Source organism: Geotrypetes seraphini, chromosome 3 (assembly GCF_902459505.1).
Source record: "Geotrypetes seraphini chromosome 3, aGeoSer1.1, whole genome shotgun sequence".
Lineage (NCBI taxonomy): Eukaryota > Metazoa > Chordata > Amphibia > Gymnophiona > Dermophiidae > Geotrypetes > Geotrypetes seraphini.
In genome coordinates, this window is record NC_047086.1 from 238964476 (window position 1) to 238983725 (window position 19250).

Here is a 19250-nt window from a genome sequence, read left to right on the forward strand (position 1 = left end):
AACGTTAACCGGAGGGGAAACAAAATTCAAGTGTGAGCTTCTCTTATGTCTGTTGGCTGAGAAAGAGAAAAGGTCAGTTATATATTTAGGGGCTAAACCAAACAGTACCTTAAAACAAAAACAACCAAATAAACTTCACACGTGCCTCCATCGGCAGCCAATGCAGAAGTTGGTAGGAAGGTGTTACATGATCAAACTTCTTCAACCCGAAAATCAGTTTGACTGCTGCATTTTGCACCATTTGTAGTTGTTGCATATTCTTCCGGGAAATTTCTAGACGATATTACAGTAATCAAGTTGACTCAGTATGAGGGATTGTACCAGAATTCTGAATGATGACACATCAAAATGCTCTAATGAACCAAAGCTTCCAGAGAGTGAAAAAACCCTTTCTGACTATGGAGTCCACCTGGTCTTTCATGGTTAGGCTCTGGTCCAGTGTTACATCCAATACCTTCATAGTAGATTGAATAGGATAACTAAGTTTATTGATGCGTAGTGATGTTTTGGTATCAAGCGAGTGTGGCGAAGCTACAAAAATTTTTTCTGAATTAAGTTTCAGTTTGAATTCAGTCATCCATTGCTCCATCAAATTTAGTATTTCTGTTGCCTTGGGAGCAACTTCCTAGAGAGAGTTAGCGAATGGAATAATGATCGTAAAGTCCTGCGTAACTAAATAATTTTATCCCCAGCTGGGTCATTTGTGCACCTAATGAAGACATGTAGACATTGAAAAGCAATGGGGATAGTGGTGACCCCTGCGGCACGCCAGATGGATTGCTCCAGGTATCAGAGAGATCGTAATTAAAACATACTTGATAGGTGCGGGACATAATGAAACCTCGAAACCAGTCTAGCATCTCTTCTCTGATACCTATTGCATCTAAGCATTGTAGCAGTTTCCCATGGTCCACTAAGTCAAACGCAGAGCTCATATCGAATTGCATGATCAGGGCATTAAGGCCCTTATTAAACAGGAGACGTAAATTATCCAAGATAGCCGCAATTACTGTCTCAGTGCTGAACAAAGGTCTAAAACCAGATTGAGTTTCATGTAAGAGAGAGAACTGATCAAGATATTCCATCAACTGGGTATGTACCAATCCTTCCATGATTTTTACAATAAATGGAATCGATGCTACTGGTCTATAGTTGGTTACTAGTGCTGAAGATTCTTTACTATTTTTTGGAATTGGGGTTATTATTATGTGACCATTATTAGTGAGGAATTTTCCATTTTTTAGGTTATCGGTTAAATAATTCAGCAAAGATAGTTTAAAGTCTAATGGAGCTGCTTTTATAATTTCTGGGGGACATGAGGAAACTTTAATTCAAAACACTGCTGCAAGGCTGATATTTAAGAAAGAAATATTTGATCATGTCACCCCTATGACAATGAATCTTCATTGACTTCCTGTTAAAACTTGTATTTTATTTAAGCTTTTGTTATTTGGTTTGTAAAACTTTGAATGGTGATGCAACTGAGGGTTTTTCTTTAGGTTTCAGTGTATGTTTAAATTTTGTCTTTTCCATTGATTAAGGGAGTGAACTTTAAATCTGCTCATTAAAAGTCTTTGGTTATGGCGTGATTAGTATCTTGAATTCTTTACCTTTGAACATTCATCTAATTTTGTCATATTGAATTTGGAAAGAAGCTGAAAACACATTTCTTTTATGTGCTGATTGTTAATTATTATATGTATTATTTCAATGGTTCTCAACCCTGTTCTGAAAGACCCCTAGTCAGTCAGGTTTTCAGGACATCCCTAATAAATATGCATGTCTGTATCCTCCATTATATGCAAATCTCTCTCATACATATTCATTAGGGATATCCTGAAAATCATATAGGCTGGGGGGTCCTCCAGGACAGGGTTAAGAACCACTGCGTTATTTCATTTAAGATTGTAGAATTCATATTGTTATTTGCTTTGAACCTGATTGCTTAGGGATTAGGCAGGATACACATCCTTTACATAACATAATATAACATAACATAGCATAAGGTCTGTTTTGATGTGACCTATACTGAGGCATCCCCAAGACTGTAGCTGGGGCAGAGCTGTGATGTAGCCACATATTTTATTAAACACATGATTACATGTATAAAGTACACACAAACATTTACATTTTCTTCAAAACAGGTGGAAATGTGCACAAAAACATTTTTTATTTATTGAGATTCATTAACCATCTTCATGAAGATATTCATCCAAGAGGTACTGTATTTGTTTTCTACTAAGGGGTGTTGTATGAGCCTGTGTTGACTTTATATAATATTGGCAATCAACAAGTTCAACGCATTAGGAGACCAAAGTATCTAAACCATAATAAATTACTTTTCTAACCTTGATAAAATATCCTTATATTTGGAAAATGGATCCTCAAACTAGAAGACTCCCCTGTGAAAATCTGTCTCTTATCAAAATAATCTTAACTTATCTTTTTCATGACTCAGCACTAGTTCCATCATGACATCATGTTTCAATAGTATCTACATTACAGAACAACTGTTCACAGTCTTCTGGCAGTCCACTTTCTCTGTTTCTATCCTAAAAGAATATGATGTTAACATTCAGCCAATCCCAAATAGTATTTCACATTTCTTTTAACTTAGAGACATCCATTCTAATTTGGAATTTAATCCATCTGGTCATAAAGAGTGTAATTTAAATATACAAAACTTTTCTTGATAGTTAAGTTGCCATTCTCTTCATCTCCACACCAATCTTCCTCTATATCAGGGCTACTTAATACCAGTCCTTAAGCTCCACAGGCAGGTCAGGTTTTCAGGATATCCACAATGAATATGTATGAGAGAGATTTGCATACCAAGGAGGCAGTGCATGCAAATGTATCTCATGCATATTCATTATGGATATCCTAAAGACCCAGTCTACCTGTGGACCTCAAGGACTGGAATTGAGTAGCTCTACTCTACATGCTCAATAATTCCCATAATATCTAATCAGTTTTTATATTTTTTTACTCCAATGGTTCACTAAAGGCTCCATCCTATTCTCTCTCTGACATCATATCTGATGTTCATTTAATTTATTTTTATTTACAGCACTGATATACCACAACTTATCCATCAATGGCATCTATGCAGTTTACAACTTTAAAAACAAAATTAAGTTGAAAGGGAAAGGGAGGAAAAGGGGGGTGGAGAAGAGAGTAGGAAAGGGAAACTAAAAGCATTTAGGGAAAAGAATAGGAAAAATATTTGTATGTGTGTGTGTTTTACTATGATTCTGTTGCTTGACGCATTATAACTTTATAATTAAATTCAGACTTTAAAATATGAGTATATAGTTGGTTCTTTCTTTTTAATCCTCCTTTAGGTATAAGAGAGTGCATGTGAGCCAGCATCTGTTTTTGTGAGGGAACATTAGAAGAAGTAAGAAGTTAAACAGCTGCTATCCTGCTGGGTATGGCATGAGATGAATGCCATACAGAGCTACAATACAGGAGAGTGGTCCCCAGCCCCCTTGTGCTATGAGAAAGTGAATGGTTCCTGTATCAAAACCACACATGTGTTTGGAGTTCAGCTGGTCATCTATCTGTTCTGTGCAATGGGCATGCTGCTTGTGGTACTGGGCAACCTGCTGGTGGTGGTTTCCGTCTTTCACTTTAAAATCCTCCACACCCCTACCAATTTCCTGCTTCTCTCCTTAGCTCTGGCTGACCTCCTGCTCGGTCTAACGGTGTTGCCTTTTAGCATGGTCCGATCAGTGGAAAGCTGCTGGTTCTTTGGAGACAGATTCTGCAGGGTGCACACCCTTCTGGACACGGTCTTCTGCTTGGTATCTATCTTGCATCTGTGTTTTATTTCGATCGACCGTCACTATGCAATCTGCAAACCTCTGCAGTATCCTATTAAGTTTACTGTCAACGTAGCATGTATTTACATAGCTGTTGGGTGGAGTCTGCCTATCGCCTACACTTCGGTTTTCATATACACAAATGCGGTGGATGAAGGGTTGAGCCATTTATTAAAGGACCTGCCTTGCATTGGTAGCTGCCAGCTGCTCTTCAATAAACTCTGGGGGTGGTTAAACTTCCCTGTGTTCTTCCTTCCCTGTTTCTTAATGATAACATTGTATGTGAAGATCTTCCTTGTGGCTAGCAGACAAGCTAAACAGATCAGCAATTTGGAGAAAATGGTCAGTTCTTCGACCAACATGAGGGCATCTCGGAGAGAACGAAAGGCAGCCAAGACTCTTGGGATAGCCGTGGGCATCTACCTTTTGTGCTGGCTGCCCTTCACAATAGACAGCATGGTAGACAGCCTTATTAACTTCAGTACTCCACCCCTCTTGTTTGACATCTTTATTTGGTTTGCTTATTTCAATTCTGCCTGCAATCCACTGATTTATGTGTTTTCTTACAGCTGGTTTAGAAAAGCTCTGAAAATTGTTGTGACCCGTCAGATCTTTCAATCTGGGTCTTCTACAGTGAACCTGTTTCAAGAATGATAATATTTTTATTTTGGTAACAATATGTACTTTCTTATGGGCAGGTTTTGCATGATGTGCTCTACATGAAGAAATAGAATTCATTGCTGTGTGCAAGGTCCAGATAAATAGATAATATGGGGCTCATTTTAAAAAAAAGATAGACATCCAAAAGACAGCATACACCAGCACTTGGACATCATACTAGTCAAAATTCCAAGTGGGCATTCTCAAAACAGACTTCCAGACGTCTTTCTGGTCCCTTTCTCTGTGTCTACATATTAAGGGAGTGTGTTAGAGGCATGTTTTGGGCAGGCTTAGGACTTGGACGTTCTGCAGGAATAATTAAACTTTTAACTGACCAGATGACCACTGGAGGGATTAAGACATGACCCCCTCCCACCACCCAAATATGTGAACCCCCCATACTTTCCAGCCTGTCTTACAGATTTGCAGGGCTCATATACATCTCCACAGCAGAGTAGAGGGAAACTCTAAAGGTTACTGAAGTGAATGTCACATTAAAAATCCCAGGTCAGATGTCATTATAACTTGCTTAAATAGTATGGTGAGCCCTCCAAAATCTACTGTGCTTACATAAAGATGAGACCGGCGGACATAAGGGCTATTGTGGTGGTGTACAGGTGGGTACAGTAAGTTTTGGGTGGGTTTTGGAGGGCTCACTATACACTATAAGAGGGTTATAGTGACACGTGTAGCTAGGGCTTTTTGTGTGACATTCATTACAGTACCTCTTAGAGAGCCCATCTGCTGTGCTCAGCTGTGTTAACAGTTTGCTAAGAATGCTGGCTGCTTGAACATCCAAAAAGCTTGCTTTTGTGCATTTTTCAAGTATTTATCTTTATATTTGAGAATGGCCAAAAAAGATAGATGTACTTTGAGCCAAAATGTCTCCATAAGTCATTAAAAAAAAATAGATGTCTTGCAGTTTAAAAATGAACATTTTCTCTACTGGATTTCTGGACTTCTCTCTCAAAACATCCAAACTCAGACTTAGATATCCTATTGAAAATGCCCCTCCATGTGTTTGGGATGAAAGATAAACAAAATACAGCTATCGTCAAAATCTAGGAAACAGTTTCACTTATAAATCTTTCATAAATTGTCGCTCCCTTTTGAATTCTTGATATAGTCCTGTTCTCTGCAGCTTCTTACATGCAGTTGATTTGGCGTTTAAGAATAATTCACTGCCAGAATTACTATCAGCTAGAGTTACTTCAGATCCCTTTTTATATACTGGTTACTAAAAACTAGTTACTAAAAACATGAATCAAGGGCATCTGTACACAGTTATATAGTAATATACATCAGTAACTGCTGGCGTACATTTGTAGGAATTAACTTGGCTTTGAAAATCAAGTTGTATGAATGATTATCATTTAGAGCTGAAGATGTTATTTAAAGAAAATGAATGGGTGAATACTTAGAAATCTCTCCAGTACTCAGTAGGGTAGTTGGATACAAAGTCACAGGGCGCATTTCTACCTACAGACCTTCAAGCTAATCCTCAAAATCTGCTTCTATGAGGTCTGCTTGTACAAAAGAAGCCATGGATGTTATACCTACTTTAACTCAGGGCAGGCTATGCCCTGAGCTCCGAAATCAAATCCTTGTATATATTCTACTTTCTCTACCCAAACCTCTCCTCCTTGTCCCCACAGCAAAATAAAGTTGCCTTGTGAAATTTGGCGGCTTTTGCAGATTAATCCACTGAGGAGATAGCACTTTTCAGGCCCATGGATTTCCTGGGGAAACTCCTTTGAAAGGAGTCCTTCCTGTGCATTAACCATAGCTTTATCTTGCTTTAAATTTCTGAAACTCACTTAGCACTCTCTCTCCTCACCTTCAAATCTGGCTGCTGGGCATTCTCAGCTCAATTTTTTTGGCCTGCCTCCACTGAATTACATATTGTACACTGTAAATCTTTTATGCACCATTTTTCTTCTGTATAATTTATGGCTTTCTGTATCTCCTTATAGAGAGCCAGCTGTGTACTGAGTATGCTTTGCAAACAATAAATACTGTGAATACTACCTGTAAAGACAAATTTATTAATTTTGAATTCTGAAAGAATGACAATAATAAGAGGCTGGAAAAAATTCAGCTAAGCAGCACTGGTTAGTAATTGTGTGCCAATCTCTCTCTGATACCAACCCCTTCATTCATGTGCCAAAAGTTAGACACCAATTCTGTACTCAGGTGGCAGTTAGGCACAAAAACAATGGCAAAACAGCACTTAGGTGTTTATAGGGCTCATTTTAAAAAAATGTGGCATAGAGGGGCAGATGGATGGATTGTTGTTTTCTCACCAAACTCTTCCAGTTTGCTATTTTCGAAACCCTGTTCTAATATAGACGGATTTCTATGGTGGTGCTCTGCAGTGCATTTGTATCTCAAGGGGGTGTTAGAGGCATGGTTTGGATGGGATTAGGGCAGGCTTATGATTAAGATGTTTTCCTGCATTAATCAAGCATTTTAGAAAATGTCCAGGACACAATTTGGATATTTTGGGCTAGACCTGTTTTAACAACAACATACCAAAAAGGTGCCCAACCTGACCAGATAACCACAGGAGAGAAGGCATGACCCCCTACGATGCCCCAATGGTTTGATCCCCTCCCACCCCCTTCAAAATGTGAATGAAACAGTACATACCTGCCTGTATGATAACTTCAGATGTTATGGCCAGTCCTAGTAGAACAGCAAGCAGGTTCCTGGAGTAGACTAGTGGATGGTGTAGTCAACCATAGAGATGGGGATTCAGGCCTTTACCCCATTCTAACTGCTACACTTTTGATGAGCCTTCCAAAACCCACCCTAATCCCATTTTACCTACATACAGGTGACACCTGCAGGCATAAGGGCTATTGATGTTGTGTACAGTTGGATCCAATAGATTTTGGAGGGCTCACTTTACACTATAAGGGGGTTATGGTGAGATGTATACCTGTGCTTTTTATTTGAAGTTTACTGCAGTGCCCCCTAAGGTGCCCCACTGTTCTGCTAAGATGTCTGTGTAGCCAGTCTACGAAAAATGCTGGCCCCTTACTATGTACGTTCCATTATCTTGTTCTGCGCGTTTTTCATTTGGACGTTTGTTTTCAAAAATGGTCAAAAAAGATAGACGCAGTAAGAGCAAACACATCAATTTATTTATAAAATGTATATACCATCTAAACCAGTGTCCCACAAACTTTCTGAAGCTGTGGCACACTAAACTCAGTGCCGCTGCTGGAGGGCATCCATAAATGCACAGATGTCAATGCGATGACATCACGTGCATGTGTGATGTCATCATGCCAAGATCCGTGCATGCGCAGAGCCTTCTATTACTACGCTAGTGGTGGTGGTGGTGGTGATGGTGCTGGAGAGGAGAGGTACAGAGAGGAGGAGAGACACTGGCTGACTGCCTAGAGGATGTGCTTCTCGCCATGCCATCCTTGCCTGTGTCTCATGGCACACCCAGAATCTCACCATGGCACAGAGTTTGTGAAACACTGATCTAAACTCTAGACAGTTTACAGTTAAAAAATTCATAATACATAAGACACAGAAATCTTGGCCAGCTCCTTCCACTGCTGCTCCTCTGGCTGTTTCCCCTGCTCCTCTGGCTGTTGTTCCAAATTCTGCATTTTATGCTTGGGATAGCCATGCCCGATGCACCTGGAGCAGGGGAGGGAACCTGGCTCTCTAATACTGTTTTCTAAGGGACTGTCTTAAAATAACAGGCTTCTCTTTAAAAGCAGTAAACTTTGTTGGCTCAGAAATAAACCTCTCCCAAGGTGTCCTTTGTGTGTGGCTAGGTGACCAGTCCCTGACTTGCTCAGCTTCACTGCCTGGGGAGTAGCCAGCTGACCCCTGACTTTGGCTAAGGGAATGTAAGTTCCTGATGCTGCATTCTCTTGGGAGTAAGCCAGCGCTGGTGCTGGGTTGGTCACAGGGTGAAGAACTTATGTGCACGATGGAAGAGTGGGACTTGGGTGTGATTGCATGTGAAGATCTTAAGGTGGCCAAACAGGTTAAAAAGGTGACAGCGGAAGCTAGGATGCTAGGTTGAATAAGGAGAGGTATGGCCAGTAGGAAAAAGGAGGTACTGATGCCTCTGTATAAGACTCTGGAGAGACTACATTTAGAATACTGTGTACAAATCTGGAGGCCGCACCTTCAAAAAGATATAAAAATTATGGAGTCGGTCCAGAGGAAGGCTACTAAAATGGTGTGTGGTCTTCGTGATAAGGCGTATGAGGACAGACTTAAAGATCTCAATCTGTATACTTTGGAGGAAAGGCAGGAGAGGGGAGATATGATAGAGACTTTCAAATACCTACGTAATGTAAATGTGCATGAGTTGAGTCTCTTTCATTTGAGAGGAAACTGCAATGAGAGGGCATAGGATGAAGTTAAGAGGTGATAGGCCCCGGAAATACTTTTTTACAGAAGGGGTGGTAGATGCATGGAATAGTTTCCCGGAAAAAGTGGTGGAGACAGAGACTGTGTCTGAATTCAAAAGGGCCTGGGATAGGCACGTGGGATCTCTCAGAGAGAGAAAGAGATAATGGTTATTGTGGATGGGCAGACTAGATGGTCCATTTGGCCTTTATCTGCCGTCATGTGTCTCTGTTTCTATTATCTCTTTCTCTCTCTGAGAGATCCTACGTATCTTGAATTCAGGCCCAGTCTCTGTCTCCACCACCTCTTCTAGGAGACTGTTCTATGCATCTAGTGAATCCATGATGCCTCTGGTCCTGTAATCCACAGGATTCCAGAAACTTCACCATTCACTGTTTTAAAAGTGTTTCCATTAATTTGCTTACCACAGAAGTCAGACTTACTGGCCTGTAATTCCCTACTTCTTCCTTACTTCCACTTTTGTGGAGAGGGACCACATCCACCCTTCTCCGGTCCTGTGGTACCACTCTTGACTCTAGAGACTTGTTGAAAAGGTCAGTCAGCGGAGCTACCAGATCTTCCCTAAGTTCCTTCAGCACCTTAGGATGTACACCATCCTGCCCCATTGCTTTGTCTTCCTTTACTTTAGCTAGCTCCTCACGAACACAACCCTCTGAAAATCGATCAGGGTCTATTACTCCTCCATCCCTATTCACATTTGTCTTTGGCGGTCCTGCTCCGGCGCTTCAGCCGTGAACACAAAACATAAATATTTGTTAAGCAATTTGGCCTTTTCTTTATCAGCTTCTACATATTCCTCCCCTTCACCTTTGAATCTCACAAAGCCACATACATACAAAACAATCATAGCAGAGTGTGACAGAGGCACACGTAAGCCCAGTAGGTAACAGGTGTTTGTCCCTTTAAGGCTCCTCTCTTTCCCTATGAATCAGGCTGTCCTTGCCTGTTATTCCTCTCAGACAGGCAACATAACAGAGCCCAGTTTTCCTGAGATGGAGGGCAGGATGTACTGGGAGCCCACAACAGAGCCTGTTGCTGAGTTTGTTAGTAATCCTACTGAAAAAATGGAGTTTTATTAAAGGTACATTTGAGGGGAATCTTTGGAAGCTGTTGTGAGCTCTGCCCTGTTGGCTAATGTAAGAGATGAGAATAATTTTACAGTGATAAGACTCTTAATTTTTCACTGGCCGTCCAAATGGTAGATTAAATTTAATGTGAACAAATGCAAAGTGATGCACACTGAGAATAATTATATCTAATTGTTTATGTAATGACTGATCCCAAACCTTACTGTAAGCCACAATGATTCCTTGTTGAAAATTGTGGGATATAAGAAATGGTATGGTATAGTAGGGTCCATCTTGAGGGTCAGCACCCAAGAAAAAGATCTGGGTGTCATTGTAGACGGTATACTGAAACCTTCCACCCAGTGGCATAGCAAGGGTGAGAGGTACCCAGGGTGGTGGCAACCCTCCCCCACCCTCATCTCCGCCTCCTCCACGCCTTTCCCGACCCACCAGCTGCATGTGCACCCCCACTCCTTCCTGACTCCCCAACATGCGCGTGCCTCCCATTCCCCTGCGCGAGCAACAACTTCAATGTACTCCTCGCGACCGCGTCAGTTCTCCCTCTGACATCACTTGCTATGCGCGGCCCTTGGAAGTGACGTCAGCAGGAGCCAACGCGATCACGAGGAGCATGTTGAAGTTGTTTGCGAACAACTAGAGGGATGGGGAAAGGGAAGGGGCGCGCATGTGGCTAGAGAGGAGTGGGAAGAGGTGGGGGCGGAGAGGAGGAGGGGTAGCAGAGCCCAGGGCGGACTGCCCCACCCCCGCCTCCCCCTCAGTACTCCACTGCTTCCACCCAAGGTGTGGTAGCGGCCAAATAAGGAAATATAAAGCACTGTAGAGAGGCTAATCCAGTTCTGAGTTTCTGCTATTGCATGGTTTTGATATGTACCCTAGGAACCACAAAATCAAGAAAGTATCAGCCTCTTTGGGGTGAGCTGGGCAAGTTGGTGTCAGTACAGCATAACACCTTGCAAAAAGCAGACCACAATATACGTCCAGACCACCAATAAAAACTGATCCTACTTTTAGCATTATAATATTTATTTTTTACATATCATGAGAAAAAGCTTTTAATTCAAGTTTCATTAGGTTTTATGGCTCTTTACTATCTTATCAACTAATTCTTCTATAATTTATTTTATTTATTTATTCAATTTTCTATACCGTTCTCCCAGGAGAGTTCAGAACGGTTTACATGAGTTTATTCAGGTACTCAAGCATTTTTCCCTGTCTGTCCCGGTGGGCTCACAATCTATCTAATGTACCTGGTTAACAGTTCAGTTCTGTTGTTGAGACAAAGTAGGAAATTGTTTAACTGAGTCTTTTTCGTACCATCTTCCATAAAGTGTCGCTGTTAGAAGTGATTTGGAGGATACTCTGCTCTGACTTATCAAACGTCCATCCTTCAGCACCTAATAGGAAACAAACCATAAATAAACCTAAGATTTACAACTTTGACTTTGGGAGGGACAATTGTAAATTCTACAGTTAGTTTCTACTTCAGAAATTTAAAACTGGGTTGAAGATTCCTTTTTTTTTAAGCTGGCTTTTGGGGCTGAGGATTTAGGCCTGGATTCTATAAATGGTGCTGTTGTCGGCGGCCGCCTTAAAAGTGGCTGCTGATTGCGTGTCAGTCATGTGACAGTGTCGTTTATAGAATTGCAGGCTCGGAAAAGGTAGGCATTGGAAATATAGGCCAGGGTTTTCAAGGCCTACATTTCCGGCGCCTAAATCATGCCTACGAAGGCACTTTATGATGCCTACTTCTAGCTAATACAGTGGCATTAGGTGTCATAAAGTGCCTCCGTAGGTGCAATTCCAGTGCTATCTTTTTTTAGGAGCTGGTAGGCACCTTGAATTTTGTTTTAAGGCTACTTTTAAATGGTGTTTTGCACTTAACTTAGGCGCTGGTAGGGCTATTTACAGAATATGGGCCTAAACATTTTAATGTGGACAGGAACCTGCATCTCAACTACATGAGTATGTTTAATGTATTTTAATTAGTTTAACTTGGGAGGGAGGGGGGAATGAGACGCAATGATCTGATAGGGTGGGACAATCGCTTTCTTATCAAAACATTGCAATTCTTGGCTGAAAATTGAGACTTTAGTCTATAAACTAGATAAGGTAGTATAGGAAGTTTTAATAAACTACACATGTTGATTGTCTTTGCCACTGTTATAGATTATCTGTTACAGATTATAAGTAACTTTGAATTTCATTAAGTGCTGCTGATTCACAGCAACATACAGTAAGTACTTAAATTGGCTGAGTTATATTGAGTGGATTTATACTACACAAAAATCTAAACGGTCTATTTGGCCTTCTGGATTTATCCAGCCCCAGCCTTGGTCCCAATAATCATTATGTGTGTTTGTGTACCCGATTCCCACTCTATGGAGCAAACAAATTCCCATGCATTGCCCATTTCAGAAGAGACATAATAATAACTTTATTTTTCTATACCGCCATAGTCAGGCGACTTCTAGGCGGTTTACATTGTAAGAAGGCTGGACATTCAGCGAATAACAAAGGTCTTAATACAATACAATACAATAAATCCACATACAATACAATACAGTGAGACTAAAATACAAAACCATACAATAAGTCTAAATACAATACCATACAAAGAGTCTAAATGCAATACAATAGTCTAAATGGGAAACTTACATATTAATTGGTGATCTAAGGGTAATGAGAGTCTGAAAGATTTAGAACATCCATGAGAGGAGTCCTAGAGGGGGAGGGGACCGTTTTAGTCAATGAATTTTGCGAATAGGGCGGTTTTGATTGATTTGCGGAATGCATTATAAGTCACATTGGGTTTGTTTATGTGGTTTTTCAGCCAGATTTGCTGTCTGTTCGCTTGGAACTTAAAGGTTCTGTCCAAGAAGGATTTGTATCTGCAGCCTGTAATCTTTGGGTATGCAAAGATATTTTTGTTTCTGGTCGTTCTTGTGGGGTTGTGTAGGATGAAGTGAGTTTGTAGGTATGAAGGTGCTAGTCCCCAGGCTTGTTTGAAACAGGTGCAAGCAAATTTGAATAGAATTCGCGCTTCTATTGGAAGCCAATGCAGCTTTTTATAGTAGGGGCTGATGTGGTCGTTTTTTCTTAGTCCGAAAATTAAGCGAACGGCGGTGTTTTGTATTAATCTCAGTTTTTTTATTGTCTTTTGTGGGATGCCCAGGTAGATGATGTTGCAGTAGTCAAGAAGGGATAGGATCAGTGCCTGTACCAGCAACCTGAATGATGACGGGTCAAAGTATTTTTTTATGGTTCTTAGTTTCCATAGCGTGTAAAAGCATTTTTTCACTAGTGAGTTTGTGTGGTCAGTCATAGTTAGGTGAGTGTCTAGAGTGATACCCAGTATTTTTATGTTTTTGGAAATTGGGTATTCGTGGCTGTTTATTTTTATCGATGTTCTCGTAATTTTGTCATTAGGACTAGCCAGAAAGACTTTTGTTTTCTCTGCGTTTAGTTTTAGTTTGAAATTAGTGGTCCATTTATCGATTTCGGTCATTGTGTTTGAGAGGTTATCTACAATGTCTTTTGTGATGTCGTTTAAGGATATAAGGATGGATATGTCGTCCGCGTATATGTAGTGTATTAAGTTTAGTTTTTGTAGTAGGTGACCTAAGGAGGCGATATAGATATTGAAAAGAGTGGGTGATAGGGGGGAACCTTGAGGCACGCCTGATGGGTTTTTCCATGGTTTGGAGTAGTTTCCATTGCTGATTACTCGGTAGGATCTGTTTGTTAGGAACTCTTGGAACCATTTCTTTGCCTTTCCCGAAATTCCCATTGCTTCAAGGCACAGTAGCATGATTTCATGGTCTACCAGGTCGAACGCGCTGCTGAGATCTAATTGTAGGATCAGTGCGCTATGATCATCGTGTACAAAAAGGGTTTGTAAAAGTGCTTGCTTTGGAAGAACTCTAAAGGATGATTAAGGGACACCATACTCTTAATCAATCAGTGTTTCCCCCCCCCAAGCACTTATTTGTGTAAGATGGTATTCAGAACCTAGACATGCAAGTGTTAAGACATAGATGTGTATGTGTGCCATTTTGAAAACCTACATGTCTAAATGTTCTCAGGAACAGAACCTATAATCAAACTCCCATGTATTGTCTATTTCAGAAGAAAAATACATGTCAATCAGTGTTCCCCCCAAAAAAAAAATAAATTGGGGGGGATGACACTGATTGATTAAGAGGATGGCTTCACTTAATCATCCTTTAGAGTTCTCCCAAAGCAAGCACTTTTACAACCCCTTTTTGTATACGGTGATCATAGACATGTATTTTTCTTCTGAAATGGACAATACATGGGAATTTGATTATAGGTTCTGTACCTGAGAACATTTAGACATGTAGGTTTTCAAAATGGCACACATACACATCTATGTCTCAGCACTTATATGTCTAGGTTCTGAATACCAACTTACACAAATAAGTGCTGATATCTAGATGTATATATTCCAGAGTTTGTTTTAGATGCTGACATAAGTTAAATGGTTGCTCCTGCTTAGGGTTACCTGAACATGTCCTCTTTTTAGAGGACAGTTTGGGTGCCTGGATAGGCTTTTCAAAACCCGGTAGTTTGTCCGGGTTTTAGAAAGCCCCAACCTCAGGCCACATCTGGAGGGCCTCTGAGCATGAACAAATGATGTCACATGCATCTGTGCATGCTTGGAGGCCCTCCAGATACGGCTCGGAGGTTAGAGAGGAAAGATGAGGATTTGGAAGGGGGGGGGGAGGCGGAATGAGACAGGCTAGAGGCGGAACAGGACAGGGCCGGAGGTGGGACAAGATGGTGATGGAGGTGGAACAAGGCGGGGCTGGGGGCGGGGCCATGTGCCTGGGTTTCTATGCCAGAAAATCTGGTAACCCTACTCCTGCTGCATTTAGTTGGTAAATACACATGCATTCTTGCATGTTATTTAGAAAAGGCTTTATGTCATTGAATATCCATCCCTCTATAACACATTATGCTGAGTAGAGGTATAACAATCTATTTAAGCCTTTTTTGATCAACTTATATAACCAGTAGCTTAAATTTTGGTGTGAAAAAGTCAGTTGGTATCAGTTACCTACCTTAAAGATTTCAGGTGCCAGATGAACCCCACTGCACAAAACTTCTGGGAAAACATAATTTGTGTCAAATGTTCCACTGAGGGAAAACTCTTTAAACAAGGTTGAACTAGTTTCCACTGGCCTTCCACACGTAGTCATATTTGTGGTTTTGCATTTCACCAATGTGCAAATCTATATACAACAAAATGCATTTACAAAAAAAATGTTAGTAACACAACAGGTTTTTCAGCTGGAAAACCTGGCCCTACATTAACTGTCTTCAGTATTTTAAGAGTGACACTAGTTGATGGATGTTTCACCCAGTACCAATAGTTATGAGTAGGTGCCTTGGCGTAGCGAGGGTAGGAGGCACCCAGGGTGGTGGTGTCACCCCTACTCTCTGCTCCCTTTCTTCCATGCTAACCCCCCCTGCACTCAACTTTCTGCCCCCACTCCTTCCAGGCCCATATGCCACACACGTGCCCTCTCTTCTCACCCCCGTACCTTTTTAAATCTTCGCCAATGCGAGCAGCTTCTCTGGCCTACTGCTTGCGCTAACATTGGTTTTCCCTCTGATGGAACTTCCTGGCCCCGAAACCCAGAAATTATTTTAGAGGGAGCCAGGCCTATGTAAACAGTAAGCTAGAGTAGTTGTTTGCACTGGTGAAGATTATTAAAGAGGTATGGGGGAAGGGGGCAGGAAGGGAGTGCGCTAGCATGGTCTGGGGGGCGGAGGTGCTTGCGCCCCCACTGAGACGATGCCCTGCGTGGTCCATCTTCCTGCCCCCCCTTACTATGCCACTGAGTAGGTGCATATCTAGGGTCTTTGACAGCTGAGGTGTATCATCTTTTAATTCCCCCTCTTCCATATGTTCACTATTGGCTCTGCAGGTCCCCTGATCCAGAACAGGAAATTGATGTCAGAGAGGGTAGGGGACCAGCAGAGCTGACAGTGCATGCATGGAGACTGTGACTGACTGCTTAATGCACCCTGCTATTGCCTGTACCTGTGGTGGACCGAACCCACTGCCCTGTCCTTAGTACGCTGCTGCCAATAGTTCAGCATAACAGTATGGATTTGACTCTTCTGCAGTTTGCTGTGCCGCCTATTCTTCCTCAGTCTATAACCATAACCCCCACCCCATTTTCTCACCTTACAGAAATGATGAACATGTTGAAATCAGAGAAGCTACCCTGCACTTGCTTGGTGCTATTTTAATTACTTTTTTTAATCATCCCTTCTCATTCTCCTCTATGCCCCTTGAAATTCTTCTTTGTCTAATTATGGTTTTTTTTACACACCCTCCTACCCTTAGAATCTGCTAAGGCAGAACCAAAAACATTCAAAAATGTGTATTTAAAAACCAAAAAATTCTTATATAATGCAAGAACTTCTCACATGAGTTTTATATTACTCCTAAATCGGTAAGTTACTTTTAACTCTTGTTGGAGGTTCCAATATGATCATGCAATTTAAACAGATTATGCAAGCACATTTCAGCTTTGTGCCTCATAGAAACATGACGGTAGATATAGCCCACATGGCCCATCCAGTCTGCCCACCCGCAGCATCCTCTGTTTCTTTCTCTCCCTCAGAGATCCCAAGTGCCTGTCTCAAGTTTTCTTGAATTCAGACTAGAGGTCTGCATGGGAACAGGGATCGCGGGAATCAAGTTTCAAGTTTCAAGTTTATTATTTATTTGTTTAATCGCCTTTTCAATATTCAAGGCGATTTACACATTAATAAAGTTACAAAATAAAATAATTTTAAAATAATTAAAAACTCACAAGACTAGACGATAACTGAACAAACTGGAAACAAAAGGAAGGTAGGGGAAGAAGTTACAATGTAATTGAACAAAGTGGGGAACCAAATAAGGAAAACACAGAAAGGATGGGGTAAAAATAGTTGAATATGTGAAGAAAAGAGAAATAGAAACAAATGTAGTTGGATGATGTTAAAAAGAAAACTATAAATCAGATAACAAATGCATCGTTAAATAAAAAAGTTTTCAGTTTGATTTTAAATTTGTCTAGATTAAGTTCTTCACGTAAATAGATGGGAAGAGAATTCCAAGTTTGGGGAGCCGTTACTGAGAAAATATACTGACGGCGCGTATTTATTATTTTTAACGATGGAATCATTAATAAGTGCTGTTGGTCTGATCTTAGGGTTCTATTGGAGGAATAAGGAATTAATAGTTTATGAATGAAGGCCGGAGTTTTAAACAGAAGAGATTTAAATGTGAGCAGACAAAGTTTGTAAGTTATTCTGTGAGCTACTGGAAGCCAGTGAGCTTCCTTAAGAAGAGGAGTTATATGGTCGAATTTTTTAGCTTTTGTGATAAGTCTGATGGCTGTATTCTGAATAATCTGAAGACGTCTGATTTCTTTTTGTGCTATACCATTAAATAAAGCGTTGCAGTAATCTAATTTTGAAATTACAAGAGAATGGATGAGAATTTTCAATCCCCCCCAAACCCACGGGACACCCACGGGGACCCCTCTCTGGCCCACAGGACTCCCACGGGGACCCCCCTCTAGCCAAGAGGACTCACACGGAGATGGAAAGCTTTGGAAGCAGGGTTCATCCATATAATATAATGGACACTTCAGCCTTAGTAAAAGAGAGGGTTTATAAGTTAATTACCTGAACAGAAAACAAAAAAAGAGTTCCACCAAAGAGATTCCACAAGGAAAACAGCAGCGGAAACATAAAATAAACTGTGGAATTGATGATCCTGTCAGAAGTAATTGCTGCTTTATATGTGGACGGGCGGGGATGGAGGTAATTCCTTGCGGGGACGGGTGGGGATGGAGAGGATCCTGATGGGGATGGGTGGGGACAGAGAGGATCCTGGCGGGGATGGGTGGAATTTCTATCTCCGCGCAACTCTCTAATTCAGACATAGTTTGTCTCCAGCACTTCTACCAGGAGACTATTCCACACATCTACCACCCTGTCTGTAAAAAAAAAAAAAAAAAAAAAAAATGTGTTTCCTTAGATTATTCCTGAGACCATCACCTCTCAACCTCATTCTATGTCCCCTCACTCTGGAGTTTCCTTTCATAATGCAGTACAATATGCTGTTTTACAATAGTGGTTCTTTAATTGTGATTTGTGAACTTCAAGAAAGTCACATTATTTTAGAATGCAGGAAGACATAGCAGGGGTGGCTGCAGGCTGACTGGCAAAAGTGTAGAGGCATAGTAAACATGTATTCCTGCTCCCTGCATGGAACGGAACCCATACCCCAGGGCGGACCCTATTTTCATTGAGCCCAGCATTTTGCTGACCACCATCAACATCGTCCCCAGAAATTCAATGCAACGCCTTGTCCAGGCTGCAGCATTGAATTTCTGGGTATACGGGACTGGCAAAAACATAGCCAATTAATTGCAATATTCAACAATTCACCAGCTATGGTGAACTACATAAAAGATAGGAGTGTGTTTAAAAAAAATCTTATGTGACTACCTTGGCCGGTTAAGTGCTAAATATTGGCACTTAACTGGCTAAGTGCTTATGTCCGGATTTCCCTGGACATATTCTCCTTTTAGAGCATGTGTCCGGGTGTCTGAATGGCTTTTCAAAACCCGGCACTTTGTCCGGGTTTTTGAAAATCTTCCAGCTAGCAGTGACGTCGGGACGGCATTTGAGACGTCGGGACGGCAACGCAGTGATGTCACACCCATGCGTGTGACATCATTGCATCACACCAGTGCATAAGCAGATGCCCTCCTGGCAAGTAAACAGGTTGAGGGGCGGGGTTGAAGTGGAACGGGGCATGACTCGGGGAGAACTGAGTGGGGCTGGGAGGAACTGGGCGGACCTAGGGACCATGGATCTGGATTTTATAGGGTCTGGATTTTAGTTCCGGAAAATCTGGTAACCCTATAAGTGCTGACTCTGCCCCCAAAATAGTTGATTTCAGGTTGGGCACTAACTGGGCATTTTTAGCAGTACTCTCTTATTAAGTGCTGCTGAATATGCCCAGTTAGCCTTGGAAAAGCAATTTAATGGCCAGGAGCCTCTCCCTGTTATTTAATCATTTAAAATATCTGGCACATGATTTCTTAAACACACTTCCCTCTTCATATTCGCGAGAGTTAGGGGCAAAGCCGGCTCACATATATAAAAAATTTGCTAATTACTTTAAGATTGACTCTGATCCCCCCTGCCTCCCGGACCTCTCCACAACTTACTTAGGGCC

The 19250-nt window shown here is 41.3% G+C and overlaps 2 protein-coding genes across 3 annotated transcripts in view; one reads left to right on the forward strand and one right to left on the reverse strand.

Annotated features, from left to right (window-relative positions):
• Positions 1–3443: 3443 nt before the first annotated feature.
• TAAR5 (trace amine associated receptor 5) lies at positions 3444–4478 on the forward strand. Its single transcript, XM_033937634.1, has one exon. It carries the CDS (start codon positions 3444–3446, stop codon positions 4476–4478), a length of 1035 nt encoding a protein of 344 aa, XP_033793525.1.
• A 6718-nt stretch (positions 4479–11196) lies between these two features.
• The window catches only part of LOC117357482 (pantetheinase-like), an 85876-nt gene continuing 77822 nt past the window's right edge, over positions 11197–19250 (reverse strand). For both annotated transcript variants that reach the window (XM_033938152.1, XM_033938153.1), the window contains 2 exons: positions 15058–15228; positions 11197–11370 (listed from right to left, as the gene is read on the reverse strand). In XM_033938152.1, coding sequence (XP_033794043.1) covers positions 11236–11370; positions 15058–15228 — 306 coding nt within the window. In that variant the 3' untranslated portion in view covers positions 11197–11235. The remainder of the gene's footprint in view (positions 11371–15057; positions 15229–19250) is intronic.